The sequence below is a fragment of the Curcuma longa genome, chromosome 11 (assembly GCF_044706935.1).
Source record: "Curcuma longa cultivar G26 ecotype Majalengka, Jawa Barat chromosome 11, ITB_CL_G26_1.1, whole genome shotgun sequence".
Classification (NCBI taxonomy): Eukaryota; Viridiplantae; Streptophyta; class Magnoliopsida; order Zingiberales; family Zingiberaceae; genus Curcuma; species Curcuma longa.
Window position 1 is genome coordinate 19,162,778 of NC_133871.1, and position 12,952 is coordinate 19,175,729.

At 42.3% G+C, this 12,952-nt stretch overlaps 4 protein-coding genes across 4 annotated transcripts; all 4 read right to left on the reverse strand.

Annotated features, from left to right (window-relative positions):
• Nucleotides 1-567: 567 nt before the first annotated feature.
• LOC141838920 (bZIP transcription factor 27-like) lies at nt 568-1,521 on the reverse strand. The gene is made up of 3 exons (XM_074726548.1): nt 898-1,521; nt 736-813; nt 568-645 (listed from the first exon to the last, which is right to left on the reverse strand). The coding sequence occupies exons 1-3, from the start codon at nt 1,519-1,521 to the stop codon at nt 568-570; spliced, it is 780 nt and encodes a 259-aa protein (XP_074582649.1).
• A 2,674-nt stretch (nt 1,522-4,195) lies between these two features.
• LOC141838921 (uncharacterized) lies at nt 4,196-5,303 on the reverse strand. Its single transcript, XM_074726549.1, has 2 exons — nt 4,933-5,303; nt 4,196-4,843 (listed from the first exon to the last, which is right to left on the reverse strand). Exons 1-2 carry the CDS (start codon nt 4,944-4,946, stop codon nt 4,504-4,506), a joined length of 354 nt encoding a protein of 117 aa, XP_074582650.1. The 5' UTR covers nt 4,947-5,303; the 3' UTR covers nt 4,196-4,503.
• A 97-nt stretch (nt 5,304-5,400) lies between these two features.
• Nucleotides 5,401-6,944, reverse strand: LOC141838919 (24-methylenesterol C-methyltransferase 2-like). The gene is made up of 2 exons (XM_074726547.1): nt 5,729-6,944; nt 5,401-5,646 (listed from the first exon to the last, which is right to left on the reverse strand). The coding sequence occupies exon 1, from the start codon at nt 6,893-6,895 to the stop codon at nt 5,804-5,806; it is 1,092 nt and encodes a 363-aa protein (XP_074582648.1). The 5' UTR covers nt 6,896-6,944; the 3' UTR covers nt 5,401-5,646; nt 5,729-5,803.
• Nucleotides 6,945-7,634: 690 nt separating this feature from the next.
• On the reverse strand, nt 7,635-10,030 carry LOC141840242 (24-methylenesterol C-methyltransferase 2-like). The gene is made up of 2 exons (XM_074728172.1): nt 8,689-10,030; nt 7,635-7,819 (listed from the first exon to the last, which is right to left on the reverse strand). The coding sequence occupies exon 1, from the start codon at nt 9,799-9,801 to the stop codon at nt 8,710-8,712; it is 1,092 nt and encodes a 363-aa protein (XP_074584273.1). The 5' UTR covers nt 9,802-10,030; the 3' UTR covers nt 7,635-7,819; nt 8,689-8,709.
• Between the last annotated feature and the right edge of the window lie 2,922 nt (nt 10,031-12,952).

The following is a 12,952-nucleotide window of genomic DNA, read 5'->3' on the forward strand; positions in this document are numbered from 1 at the left end:
CTGACAATTGAATATAAGTAAAAATAATTTTGTTTATAAATATAAAAATATATTTTAAATATTTTAAAAAAATTCACTACTCAATTCAGTAAATTGCTGCAATCAAAATGATAGAAAATAAACTAAGTATTCCAAGTTCAAACCAGCAAAGCATATTATAATAATATAATTATAGAGATCATACAAACTAAATAACTGATAGATAAAGCAGGAACCCTAATAAGAGGAACAGTGGTACTGGAGTACCACGTCCCATCACTCCATGCATTATCATCTTGCCTTTTCTCAGGCTTCGTACCGTCCTCGCTCTTCCTGCTCCACTCCAGGCAGCCTCCCAACTCCCGGCCATTGCCATTCCTGCATCATCTCTTCAAACACACAATTTCTTCCTCCTCCGGACCACGGATTGATTCAATCATTATACATACATATTTAGGTGTCCTGCGAATGCGTATTCACATTGGGCGAGTACTTCTTCGATCGGAACGAGTGATGATTAGATATATATATATATATATATATATATATATATATATATATATACATATATATACCATTTGGGAATGTTCAGAATGATGCAGTTGAGCTCCTCTGCAGCTTGTTCTTTTGGCGGAATAGTTGATCGGTGGCGATCGCCATGTGTAGCTGCAAAGAAAGAAGAGGGGAGTTGATTACATAGTGAAGTTAGTGAGTGGCGTTGAGATCGATGATGAGTAGTGATCATGACGAAATGACCTTCTCGAGTTCCTTCTTTAGCCGGGAATTCTCCTCCTGAAGATGCGAGATTTCATATTCGAGCTCGTTGATGTAAACCTGCAGGGGAATTGCCGAATTAAGTTAATTGTAACTCGGGGGGGAGGAGGCATTTCGTCGAACGGGTGGTGGGTCGAACGGGACCTGCTTCCTGGCGCGCGAGCGGGACGCGGACTCGCGGTTCTTCATCATGCGCTTGTGGCGGCGGTCGACGCCGGAGTCGGAGGGGGGATCGGAGAGGAGGTTTTTCTTGGAGCAGAAGGAGAAGAGCCCGATGGGGGACGGGGGTGGGTTGGTGTCGGAGAAACCAGGGAAGACCAACGAGGAGGAGGCGGAGGCGGAGGCGGAGGCGGAGGTGGAACTGGAGTGGATGGAATCGGGCGGGATGAGGTGGATCTCGAGGCTGAGGGCGGTGGGGGGGACGGCAGCGGAGGGAGGGCGGTCGAATGCGGTGGCTGCGGGAGGAGGGCGGATGAGGGGGCCGGCGAGGAAGTCCTGCAGGATCATGGTGCGGAGGGAGCGGTGGGGGAGGGGGTGAGTGCTTTGCCAGTGGCTGTCGTCGTGGTGGAGGCTGATGTCGTTCCACACATCCTCGATAGTGCGGCTCTTGTGGGAGGAGGTGGGGTGCGCAGAGGAGGTGGTGGCGGAGGAAGGGGAGGCACGGGAGGAGGAGGAGACCCCTCGGGTGTTGGCGGGGTGGTCGGAGACGTCGTAGTGGTTGCCCTTCTTGTTCTTATCTTGCTGCGACGGCCGGTGGTTGCGAATCATGGCAGCGAGCTAGCCAGAGAGAAAGAGAGGCTGCAGCGGCGGTGGTGGTGGTGGAGGAGAAAGCAGCAGTGAAGTCTTTATGAATGATGCAAAGGGAGCCGGTCCAGCATAGTAGGTCTATTTTTTTATATTTTATTTTACTATAAAATTATTAAAATAATTATTTTATCATAATATAATTTAAAATGTTTAATATCACAATATTAATTATTTATTTGTAAAATAATAAATCTACGTCTGAAATATTTAGAGAGAAAGGGCTGTTGCATTAGGATAAAAATCTCTGATTTATCCTTTTTTAATTAAAGCGTGTGAGATTATTATAAGGATGTGGTGGGTCAGATTTCAATTTTAGGGTTCTTGAACTGACCTCAAAGTTTCTCGCTACATGGCTCATATATATACGAGTAGTTGTTAGGGACTTTTGGTCGTTCTTCTAAAAAATAATGGAAATAAATAGAGTGCAAATATATGATTTTAACCATTGGATTCGATTAAGATTTGATTTAGATTGTTGATGGCTAGTTACTAGAGAGAGGGGAAGTTGAACAATTTTAATGAAATTCAAAAACAAAATGCTTTCAACTCTATTTATAAATTATCAATAATGTTAAAGTAAAACTATATATTTTTGATAGATCATGATAAATGATAAAGAATAGTATAATAAACAAACTAGAAGTGATGATTTACTAACATCTCCATGATATGTACTTTAATGCTCTTATACATTTTATTTATAAAAGCTTAATGATTTGACTAAATTACAATGACAATTATATTACTAATTGTGCCCAGTAAAATGGCTTAATAACTTGTTTTTTAATATCCGAGATCGATCAAACTCTTAGGTACCATAAAGTTTAGCTTGGCTGATTTACAACCTAGTTCAACTAGAGTTAACCTGCCTTATCAATCTCAATCACAAAACAGCATCACACGTAACAAAACAACTATCTTAACAGAAGTCATAACTCGAATTATTATCATTATCAACTGAAGAAGTCAAAAAGAAAAGCTTGGTGACATACCCACATGTTGATCTTTAATTATTCTAAGTAATTAATTATTAAATAAATTAATGAATGAGTCTGAGTTTGTCCATTATATCCACATGCTCAACGTGAAATCTACAGACCATAATCAGAATAACAAGGGTTAACTATGTCCTTCATGATAGAGCAATCAGAACAAGTCACTTAATAATCATATAATTAAGTTTGGCTCAGTAGCATGAGCAAACACATGCTGGTACAGGGGGAATCTGATGTGCTAGTTGATGATATCAGATAGCAATCTTTTACAGCTTATCCAAGTAGATGCCAAGTTAATTCTTTAATTATTTTGTTAATTCATTTCCAGTTTGTTATTTGTTTATTTTCTCTGCCAGAAAATGTTGAAGGTTTTGGTTTCTAATCTACATTCTACATGTATCTTATCCTTCCATTGCAAAATGAGACACATTTTTCAGAATCTCCCCGTGGACAATGCTTCCTCATTCCTAGTGTTTGATCAATACCAATCATTCCCAACGGTATAATCATACGAGTCTTTCGGCCGGTGATAATATGCACCGACGAATAAGAGACCTAAGCTTTTAACTAAACTATAGTTTCTCCAATACTACTCAAGAGAAAAGTGAACAAGAAAAGAACAACATCTTAGTTTTAACTTGATCACCCAACTCCTAAAGGAATGAGTTAAATGGAAACAAGTGAACATGATGATTAAAAAAAAAGAATTGTGATCTCAAAGTATATTTCAATGCCATTGGGTATATAATAACACATGAATGAGAATGGATGGATAGACAAGTGGGCAGATAAAAATGGTTTAATTTGTCTTTTCATTGGTACATTTATACAAAAGGATTAATAATCAAAATTAAAGCCATGACCTCCACTAATCTCCTTTATACTCCACTAAGTAGATTGTAACAGAGAGATGCTTAACTAATTTTTAGTCCATTCCAGATTTTATTGTTGGAAAAAGAAAGAAAGAGGGATTGAAACATCAAAAGCTTTTTGGACTATTGCTGATGAAGAAATGAGAGAAAGGATAGAAAGTGGGGGGAGAACATGCAATTAGAGGAAAAATACAAAGCATGAATAATTTTAAATCTGTGCATGAGAAAGGGAGGTGTAGGGAGGGGTGTGAGTATGAGAGAGCAGTAGAGAAAAAGACAAATCAGATTTCACTCAAAGTCGATTATGAACCTGGAGAAATAAGATCAAGAAAACAATCTTATGAAAAAGTTCAATTTGAGAAGACCAACAATGAAGGCTAAGAAATCATTTATCCATACTGATTTTTGAATTGATATTTTTACTTATCACTTTACTCATTCCTCCTTTCACTTAATTCTTTCAAATGAAAAGACCTAAAGATCTTGTTCTCTTAGAAGGATGATAAATTAAAGGGATAGATGTGAAAATGGAAAGATGAACAGCAGGATGACAAGAAAATTATCTTTTACATTGTATCACCTTATTTAAATTGATCTCTTCGATTGATTGCTTCAAATTCTTTTTATGCAAGAAACAATATCCAACCAAGAGACGAAAAGAACTGAAGAAATTTATCAATTATCATGCAAAAGTAGGCTTTCTTCCTTGTGCAGGTTTACGAGATATAAAAATAACACAAGCCAGTACAATCTAGAGCTAAAGAGAAATAGCCAGAAAGTAATTTATCATGAATCAAACATAATATGTTGAGTACACGATACGATAGGGGCTCTGTTTGAACGAGCACGAAATGGAAAGCAAATCTCAGACGCAGAAATAAGAGGAAAAACGAAGAAATCACCATCAATTTCTACCCTAAACATCACTATATGCACACCCAAATCCGAATAATCATGAACCAGATCGAACAAACTCGAATCCTACTTCATCCTAATCGCGAATCAGCAGATTCCCGATAGGTTTTTATTTTGAGAATTCCATTTTTGTGCGCGGGAAAAAAAGTCTCGAGGGGAATTCAATAGGAAGATATATTGAGGGCCTTGATCTTGAATCGGTACCTGGCGGGGCGCGGGAAGTCCTGGCCGGGGCCGCGCATCGCCGGCAGGCCGTCCTCGTAGACGTGACCGAGGAGGTGACCGCAGGCGTCGCAGTGGAGGCGGGTGCGCCGGCGCAGGATGCCCCAGTAGTTGGGGGTCTCGAAGAAGGGCTTGATCCGGTCCTCCTTGGCAAAGCGGAGTAGGGCGTCGTCGACCCAGGAGAAGGAGAGCGTGCCCTTGTTACCGGCCTCGAACGGCGCGTCCGTTGGGTACAGGTGGGCGGCGCTGAGGTTGAGATCCGCGCCGCAGCCGGAGCACCTGACGAGGAAGCGGGCCGGATGCTGTCAGATTACATAATCCTAAAATCTCAGCATCGATCGAGATGGAGAAAAGGGGAATCCAGTTACCGGTATACAGCCATGAGTGGTTCCTTCGGGCGTCTCTGACAGGGCGGCGATGCCGGAGTCCGATCAGGGATGGCGGCGGCGGCGGAGGAGACCAGGTGGATGAACGGAGGTAAGCTACGAACAGCGAGGAAGAAGGTGGCCCACCGAAAGCCACCTTTCCACGGGAGGCGACCCCACAAATAGTTTGCGACGACGAGAGAGGTAACGACGCGGGTACGACCATCGATGGTTGTTTCGCTGTTGGTCACGTGTGGGTGTGGCCCACAACTTTAACAGCGAGGACGCTAATTTAATAATAAATAATAATAATAATAAATAGATGTGATTCAAATAATACTTTAAAAAAATATAATTATCAACCCAACGATTTGGAAATTTCTAGTATTAATCGCTTGCACATGGGGCCGGCAGGGTGTGCAGGAACAAACAATCGCATAGAGAAAGACGCAGATTTGTCGCTCATGATCAGAAAAAAAAAACTGCATAAATTTATTTATTCAAACAAAGGCGATCGAATATGTAGTGCGCTCCAGCGCTCTCATCCCCACCACTACAGTTCGCAGCTTTTGGCTTTAGCTAAAGAATGAAGACGCATATGGACGGCGTTGCCAACTAAGCGACGCTGACAAGCCTGCAGCGCAACAATCTCCATAGGTATCATCCCGGAAGGGATCAGAGATGGGAGGGGCGAGAAAATGGGGAGTTTTGAAAGTTCTGCCATTAAATTAGGAAACACAATTGCAGAGATCATATCATGAACGTAAAACAGAGATGAAGAAGAAAAAGGAAAAGAAACCTGACAATTGGAACTAATAAGTTGAAGCAGGGAGATTTGTATCTTGGTTCTGGAGTAGCTTGTTTGATGGAGAGATTACTGATTGATGGGAGGTTTCCGGCAGAGGATCATGTGCATGGGGGTGAAGATGCCGGTCTCGCCGCCGTCGCTCAGGTGGCGGGCGGTCTCGTAAAGCATCTCGTGGACGTCGACGACGCCCTTAGGGGCGATGCGCAGCGCGGCGAGGGCGGAGACCAGCAAGTGGTTGCGCCAGTACGCGAAGCGGCCCATCTTGAGACGCGTCCACCACGGCTCCGCCGGGGGTAGCGCCAGATCTCGCTCCTCCACGACCTCGAAGCCCACTTGGCGGGCGATCGCTGCCACCTCGTGCTGCGCGCGGAGGCCTGGGAGAGCGTCGCCGCGCTCGATTCCCAGAATGGTCTCGACTTGGCGCGGATCGTCCGGCCGGTACAGCGCGGTGGTGACCCATTCGTAGGACACGTAGAGGGCGCCGGGCTTGAGCACGCGGAAGACCTCGCGGTAGACGTCCTCCAGGCGGGGAGCGTGGCAGGTGGCCTCGATGGAGTAAGCGCCGTCGAAGGAGGCTTCCGGAAAGGGCATCTCGAGGAAGTTGCCGCAGACGACTTCGCAGCGCCCGTCGAGGCCTGCCTTGCGGTTGTGAGCGCGGGCGCGGGCGACTTGGTACTCGTTGATGGTGATGCCGACGACGTCAGCGCCGGAGTGGACAGCAATGGCTCGCATCGGGCCGCCGACACCGCATCCCACGTCGATGATCCGTTGGCCCGGCCGAGCGGCTATGAGATCAGCGGCGCGCTCCTCGTGGATGCGGGTGGCTTCCCGGTGGGAGCGGCCAGGAAGTGAGGGCGAGAAGTGGAAGGACTGCCCCCATCCCCACTCGTAGATGTCTGTGACGAGGTTGTAGAAGGTGTCGACGAAGGCAGGGACGTTGCCGTCGTCGGACGCGGCGGTAATGTCCTCCTTGGAGCGGAGAAAGAAGGACCAGTACTGCTTGTACTTGTCCTGCACCTTATCCCGCGTGATCGATCCCATCTTAAGGTTCACTGCCCGCTTGCCTTTCACTTCCGCCGAGCCCATCACCCACACGAACCAGTAGACCGCAGCAGCGCCGACAACCGCCGCCGTCCATATCGCCGTCGAGAGATCCATCGCTCGTCTTTCAAATGGTGACTGACTCCTGAGAGGAGGATTAGGGTTACGATTTATGGTGGGCGAGGAGAACCCTTCGAGGACAAGACACGGAAAACGTGCTCTCGAGGGAACGGGGATCACGGGCCTGATCTCGCGTAATCGACGGTGGGATAGGATGGAATCGTGGATGGACGGTGAGGATGATGTCGCACTGGATATGGGATAGTGAACCGAGGAGGGGGACCACTTAGATATCTTCCTTGGATTCTCAGTACCGCACATGTTAATCTTTTCATAATTTTTATTTTTTTCCGTTGGAAGTCCTGTTTAAAAAATATAAATAAATTAAAAAGACGTCCACTCATTAGTAATTTTCCAAATGAATTCATCTCATAAAAATTTTCTATCCACGATAAAAAATAAATCTGAAAAATACTCATTTATTATACATCAATAATAAAAATAGTAAGGCTGTAATTGTTTTTTAGCCCAAATAATTTCTTTGTTTTTCAAACCATCCCAACCGTTTATTTAGATGAATAATGTGGACGTCGTTGGCGATGCTTTCCGCGTGGCGGACGCCCAGCCTATTGACAGCTATTTCTAGATATTTTTTTTCCATTTAACTCTGACCACTCTTATTTCCCTTCCATTAAATACCTTTAATTTCTAATTTGAAGAAAGTCATTTTATTCTCCAACTAAATCATTAACATAAAAAAGATAATTCGGTATAAGAAATCCTCATAGATGTGAGATTCTAAAGAACGATCACATTGAACTTGTTATATAGCAAAAGGTTATTTTTACAATTTAAATCTATAATTTTAGGATTACTTATGGAGATGGAAACACTTGCACATATGACATAGAGGGAGATCTACAGTTTCACCAGCAGAACCATAATCGAATCCCGTACGATACCTTTCGAGATGAATGCGATCTGCGATAATACAAGGCACAAGAGATGAATAAGAAAGAATGGCTTTTAAATTGTCAAAATGTTTTCCACATCAAATAATTTAAATAAATTAAATTAAAATTTTATCAATCTATTTAAAAATAAATTTAAACGGTCAACTCACATAAACTAGGAGTCCCAAGGGACTAACTTGTGTCAGGTTCGAATTGATCTAAGGATTGAAAATGAAAAAAATTTCAAAATTCGATTATGAATTTATAATATATGTATTTTTTAATAAAAATTATGATTTTTTATACTAATTAATTTGACTAATATATATATATATATATATATATATATATATAAAGTGTGAAAATAAAAATTAAATTTTTATTAATTTAATTAAAAATATATTTATTTATGAAATGATCTAATTCGATGGATTATAAATATTTTTTCATATATTTTTTATTTTGATTGACTGTCCCATCTAATATGTGGAATTTTAGTTGAACTGAGTTAAGGGTTTCACGATGCACGGTCCGCAGTCCGTCGAAGATGATTTTGATAAATTAAGAAATTTTCAATCCAATTGAATATTAAAGACGGACTGCGGATTAGATCAAAAAATCTATTAACTTATAAAAAATTAAAAATATATATATATATAATATTAAAATTTTTATATTTAAATTATGAATTAGATGAATTAATCTCATAAATCCACTATATATATATATATATATATATATAATATTAAAAAAATTTAAATTTAGTTGTTGATTAGATGAATTAATCTATAAGCTTATTAAGTTTTTTATTTTTATTTTAAATAAAAAATAATATTTAATCCATCTAAAATAGATTGATAGAATATTAATACAATTCCTTTAAATTATTTGACATACCTTGGCTCAACCATGGAGTGGTTACTGATTGATGGGAGGTTTCCGGCAGAGGATCATGTGCATGGGGGTGAAGATGCCGGTCTCGCCGCCGTCGGCCATGTGGACCGTGGCCTCGCAAAGCATCTTGTGGAGGTCGACAACGCCCTTCGGGGTGATGCGCAGCGCGGCGAGGGCGGAGACCAGCAGGTGGTTGCGCCAGTACGCGAAGCGGCCCATCCTGAGACGCGTCCACCACGGCTCCGCCGGGGGTAGCGACAGATCGCACTCCTCCACGACCTCGAAGCCCACCTCGCGCGCTATCGCCGCCACCTCATGCTGCGCGCGGAGGCCTGGGAGCGCGCCGCCGCGCTCGATCCAGCGGATGGTCTCGACTTGGCGCGGATCGTCCGGCCGGTACAGCGCGGTGGTGACCCATTCGTAGGACACGAAGAGGGCCCCGGGCTTGAGCACGCGGAAGATCTCGCGGTAGACGTCCTCCAGGCGGGGAGCGTGGCAGGTGGCCTCGATGGCGTAAGCGCCGTCGAAGGAGGCTTCCGGGAAGGGCATCTCGAGGAAGTTGCCCAAGACGATTTCGCAGCGCCCGTCGAGGCCGGCCTTGCGGTTGTAAGCGCGGGCGCGGCCGACCTGGTACTCGTTGATGGTGATGCCGACTATGTCGGCGCCGGAGTGAGCAGCAATGGCGCGCATCGGGCCGCCGACGCCGCATCCCACGTCGATGATCCGTTGGCCAGGCCGAGCGGCTATGAGATCAGCGGCGCGCTCCTCGTGGATGCGGGTGGCTTCCCGGTGGGAGCGGCCGGGAAGTGAGGGCGAGAAGTGGAAGGACTGTCCCCATCCCCACTCGAAGATGTCAGTGACGAGGTCGTAGTAGGTGTCGACGAAGCCAGGGACCTTGTCCTCGTCGGATGCGGCGGCAATGTCCTCCTTGGAGCGGAGAAAGAAGGACCAGTACTGCTTGTACTTGTCCTGCACCTTATCCCGCGGGATCGATCCCATCTTAAGGTTCACCGCCCGCTTCCCTTTCACTTCCGCCGAGCCCATCACCCACACGAACCAGTAGACGGCAGCAGCGCCGACAACCGCCGCTGTCCACAACGCCGTCGAGAGATCCATCGCTCGTCTTTCAAATGGTGAATCCTGAGTGGAGGATGCGGAGGATTGGGGTTGTGCTATTTATAGGGGGCGAGGAGATGTCCAAAAGAGGAAAGAGGTAAGAAAGTCCGCCAGAACACTCTCGTGGGAACCGGGATCCCGGGTCAGATCGCGCGTCGACGGTGGGATATGTCGGAATCGTGATGGACGGTGAGGATGATGCTTCACTGGATATGGGATAGTGCACGAAGAGGACATTACCATCCAAGTAACATGTGGAGAGCTATACCTTCTCGACAGTAATGTATCTGCCCTCCAAACGGACTGGTTCAGATATTTGATACGACATTGAGCATCTTCAACGCTACCCATGGTGACGGAATGCAAATCCTCTGGAGGCATGAGTGTGTGGTTCCACAATTAAATAGCATTCAACTAACTGAGAAACAATGACACTCAACTCCATCTAATTCTCTGGGAAGGAGAAAAATCTCCATTTAATCTGAAAAGTACGCTGAACCTTTCCTTCCTTTGAGAAGTGTATCTCAAGATCCTCTTCAGTAACTCTGCTGGACAGACCCGTTACATAAAGTGTATTTCCAGGATTTGTTGCATTGCCCTGGGAAACATGTCTTTATATGAGAATATGGCAAGATATTAAAATGGGAACTGAACAACAATCGTATCTGAGTGGCATAGCAGACAAAGTAACCTATCATGGCTTCTCGATCTGATTGATATCTGCGAACAGGTGATGGAGACCTTGATTGAGAACGACCTAGATCTGGAACCCAAAAATGATCCTGATTCATGTTCACTGCTTAAGAAGAGAGCTGTTAGTGTACAATTATCAAATAAAAAGTATAATTGCCAGCTTAGTCAAAAGTCAATTGCAAAAGAACCAGTAAAACTTCTGTTCATAAAGGAAATTGCAAGAAAACCAGTAACATTCCTAGTCTCAGAATACCAAAAAATAGCAGAAGATGAGTAAATTATATAAACAAGAGAGTAGACCATTAAACTTAAGTTACCATCTACATCAAGGATTGTATTATCAAAATGATAGATATTTGTGCAAACAGAATGAACTGATCCATTTAGTCAAATATGCAGATAATGGAGATTAAATAAAGTCTCATGATGTTGATGAATCGCGATATCATACGGCATGAAACCATGTAACCATAAGTTACTCTTTCTGAATCCTAAGTTTGCCTTCTTTGCCATCAGTTTACTCTAAATATGGTGATCAAATCATGAAGCTGATGGATCACAAAAAAAGGCATGGAATAATTCATTATTTGCTATTTCTGAATCCCAGCTTTGCCTTCACTGCCTCATGAATTACTATTTAACTGTAACTAAGAAGATGGAGACAAGGAAACTCCCTAGAGCAACAACATGATAATTCACTTTGTCACTGAAATGAGCATTAAATATACAATACTAAGTATTGTAAACTTGGTGCATGCCAGATGTCAGTTGGAATTTGGCTAGTGAGAGATGAGACGGGAAGAAGACCAAAGAACAATTACAAACGCAGTGGCATAGTGGACAAACCCCTCCCAATATTTCCTCATTGCTTCTGTCTTTTGCTTTTCCTTACCTAACAACCTATTAAGGCTAGGCACTTTGTGTAAAGATAAGAGAAGAGGGAGGAAGACGGATCTGGTAGTCCTCCTCTCGGGCAATAAGACATATATCAGATCAATAGGTCAGTCAATAGACATTGATTAACATTATTCAGCACACACCAATCAACGTGATACTAAAAACTTTCAAATGGCTAATATTTCCCTGTCAACAAAAACTTAGAACACGAGTCAAGGCACTATCGTATAGCAAAGTGATGACACAGTTTAAAAAATGCAAAAACTTGAGAAATTGATAGAGGACCATAACAAGGGAAAAAGAACCTTAAAACAGTTGTTAAAATTCACAAACCCATTTTTGTCACAGTAATCAACAAATAAGAAGTAACATATTGAAATTTATTCATAAAGCAATCAACCATACCTTCCTTTTCACGACAAACATTTTCAAGTAAATTGAAATTACACCTGATAGCCATTCACATAAATCAGATTAGTGATTGGTATGAAAATGAATCAAGGATTACAAATGTCTAAATTAAGCCTGTGCAAAATTTCCAGCCCAGCATAGAATATTTAATACACATTCTACCAAGCAACTAAGCATTGTCATACAATCAGCATAAAGGATATCTCAAGGAAGATTTCCAAGCAATAATTTAATGGCAACACACTTCTTCACTCCTTCAGAAATCAAACCCAATTATCCATTCTTACAAAGAATAGGAAACCGTGTTCAAGTTTTTTTAAAAAAAAAACTAACCAACTAAGCCGTGTCATATTATCAGCATAAAGCACATCACAAGCAAGACTTCCTAGAAACAAACCGCTGGCAACAAACTTCGCTCCTTCAAAAGTCAAACCCAATTATCCACTTATACTGAGAATAGTCAAACATAACTAGGATTGTAGGTTCAAGTATTCAAAAAATTATTATTAAAATTTCTTGAGGCCAAGATCAACTTTAGAAATTATTAATATTCAATTTCTTGTTCTAGACCAACGTCACCAACTTGATTTTCCTACTTTAAGATACTTTCTACCATTTCATGTGACCATTATTTGTTATGACTAAATATCCCCAAGCAAAGCATTGATCCTTTTTTTATATTCGACGTCCATACACCAAATGTGGGATGAGTCAAAATTGCAAGTGGATATTAAACTGAGAATACATAAGGTTGCTGTGAATCTACTTCATTCAAAGAAGCAAAGGAGTCAATTTAACCAAAATATTTCCGATGTTTACAGATTTAGGAGTCACTTAGAGGTTACAGCTAAACGTGGTGAATAGCAATTAGCTGGTGACTAATTAAGAACATTTAGTTTTATTACACTTCCATTGAAATGCAAATGACATTGAAGAAGATAAATTTTCCTAACTGAAAACAGGACAAATGCGGAAACTAATATATATATTATGATTCAAAAAATCTGTGAAATCAAGGAACACAAAAAAGTAAAATTTCTGATACAGGAACCATTACCGGATAAATCCAATAAAAAAACATGATAGTCAAATTAATAAATCGAGGCTGAAGCAAGTTAAATACACACACAAAAAACAACGTTGAATAATG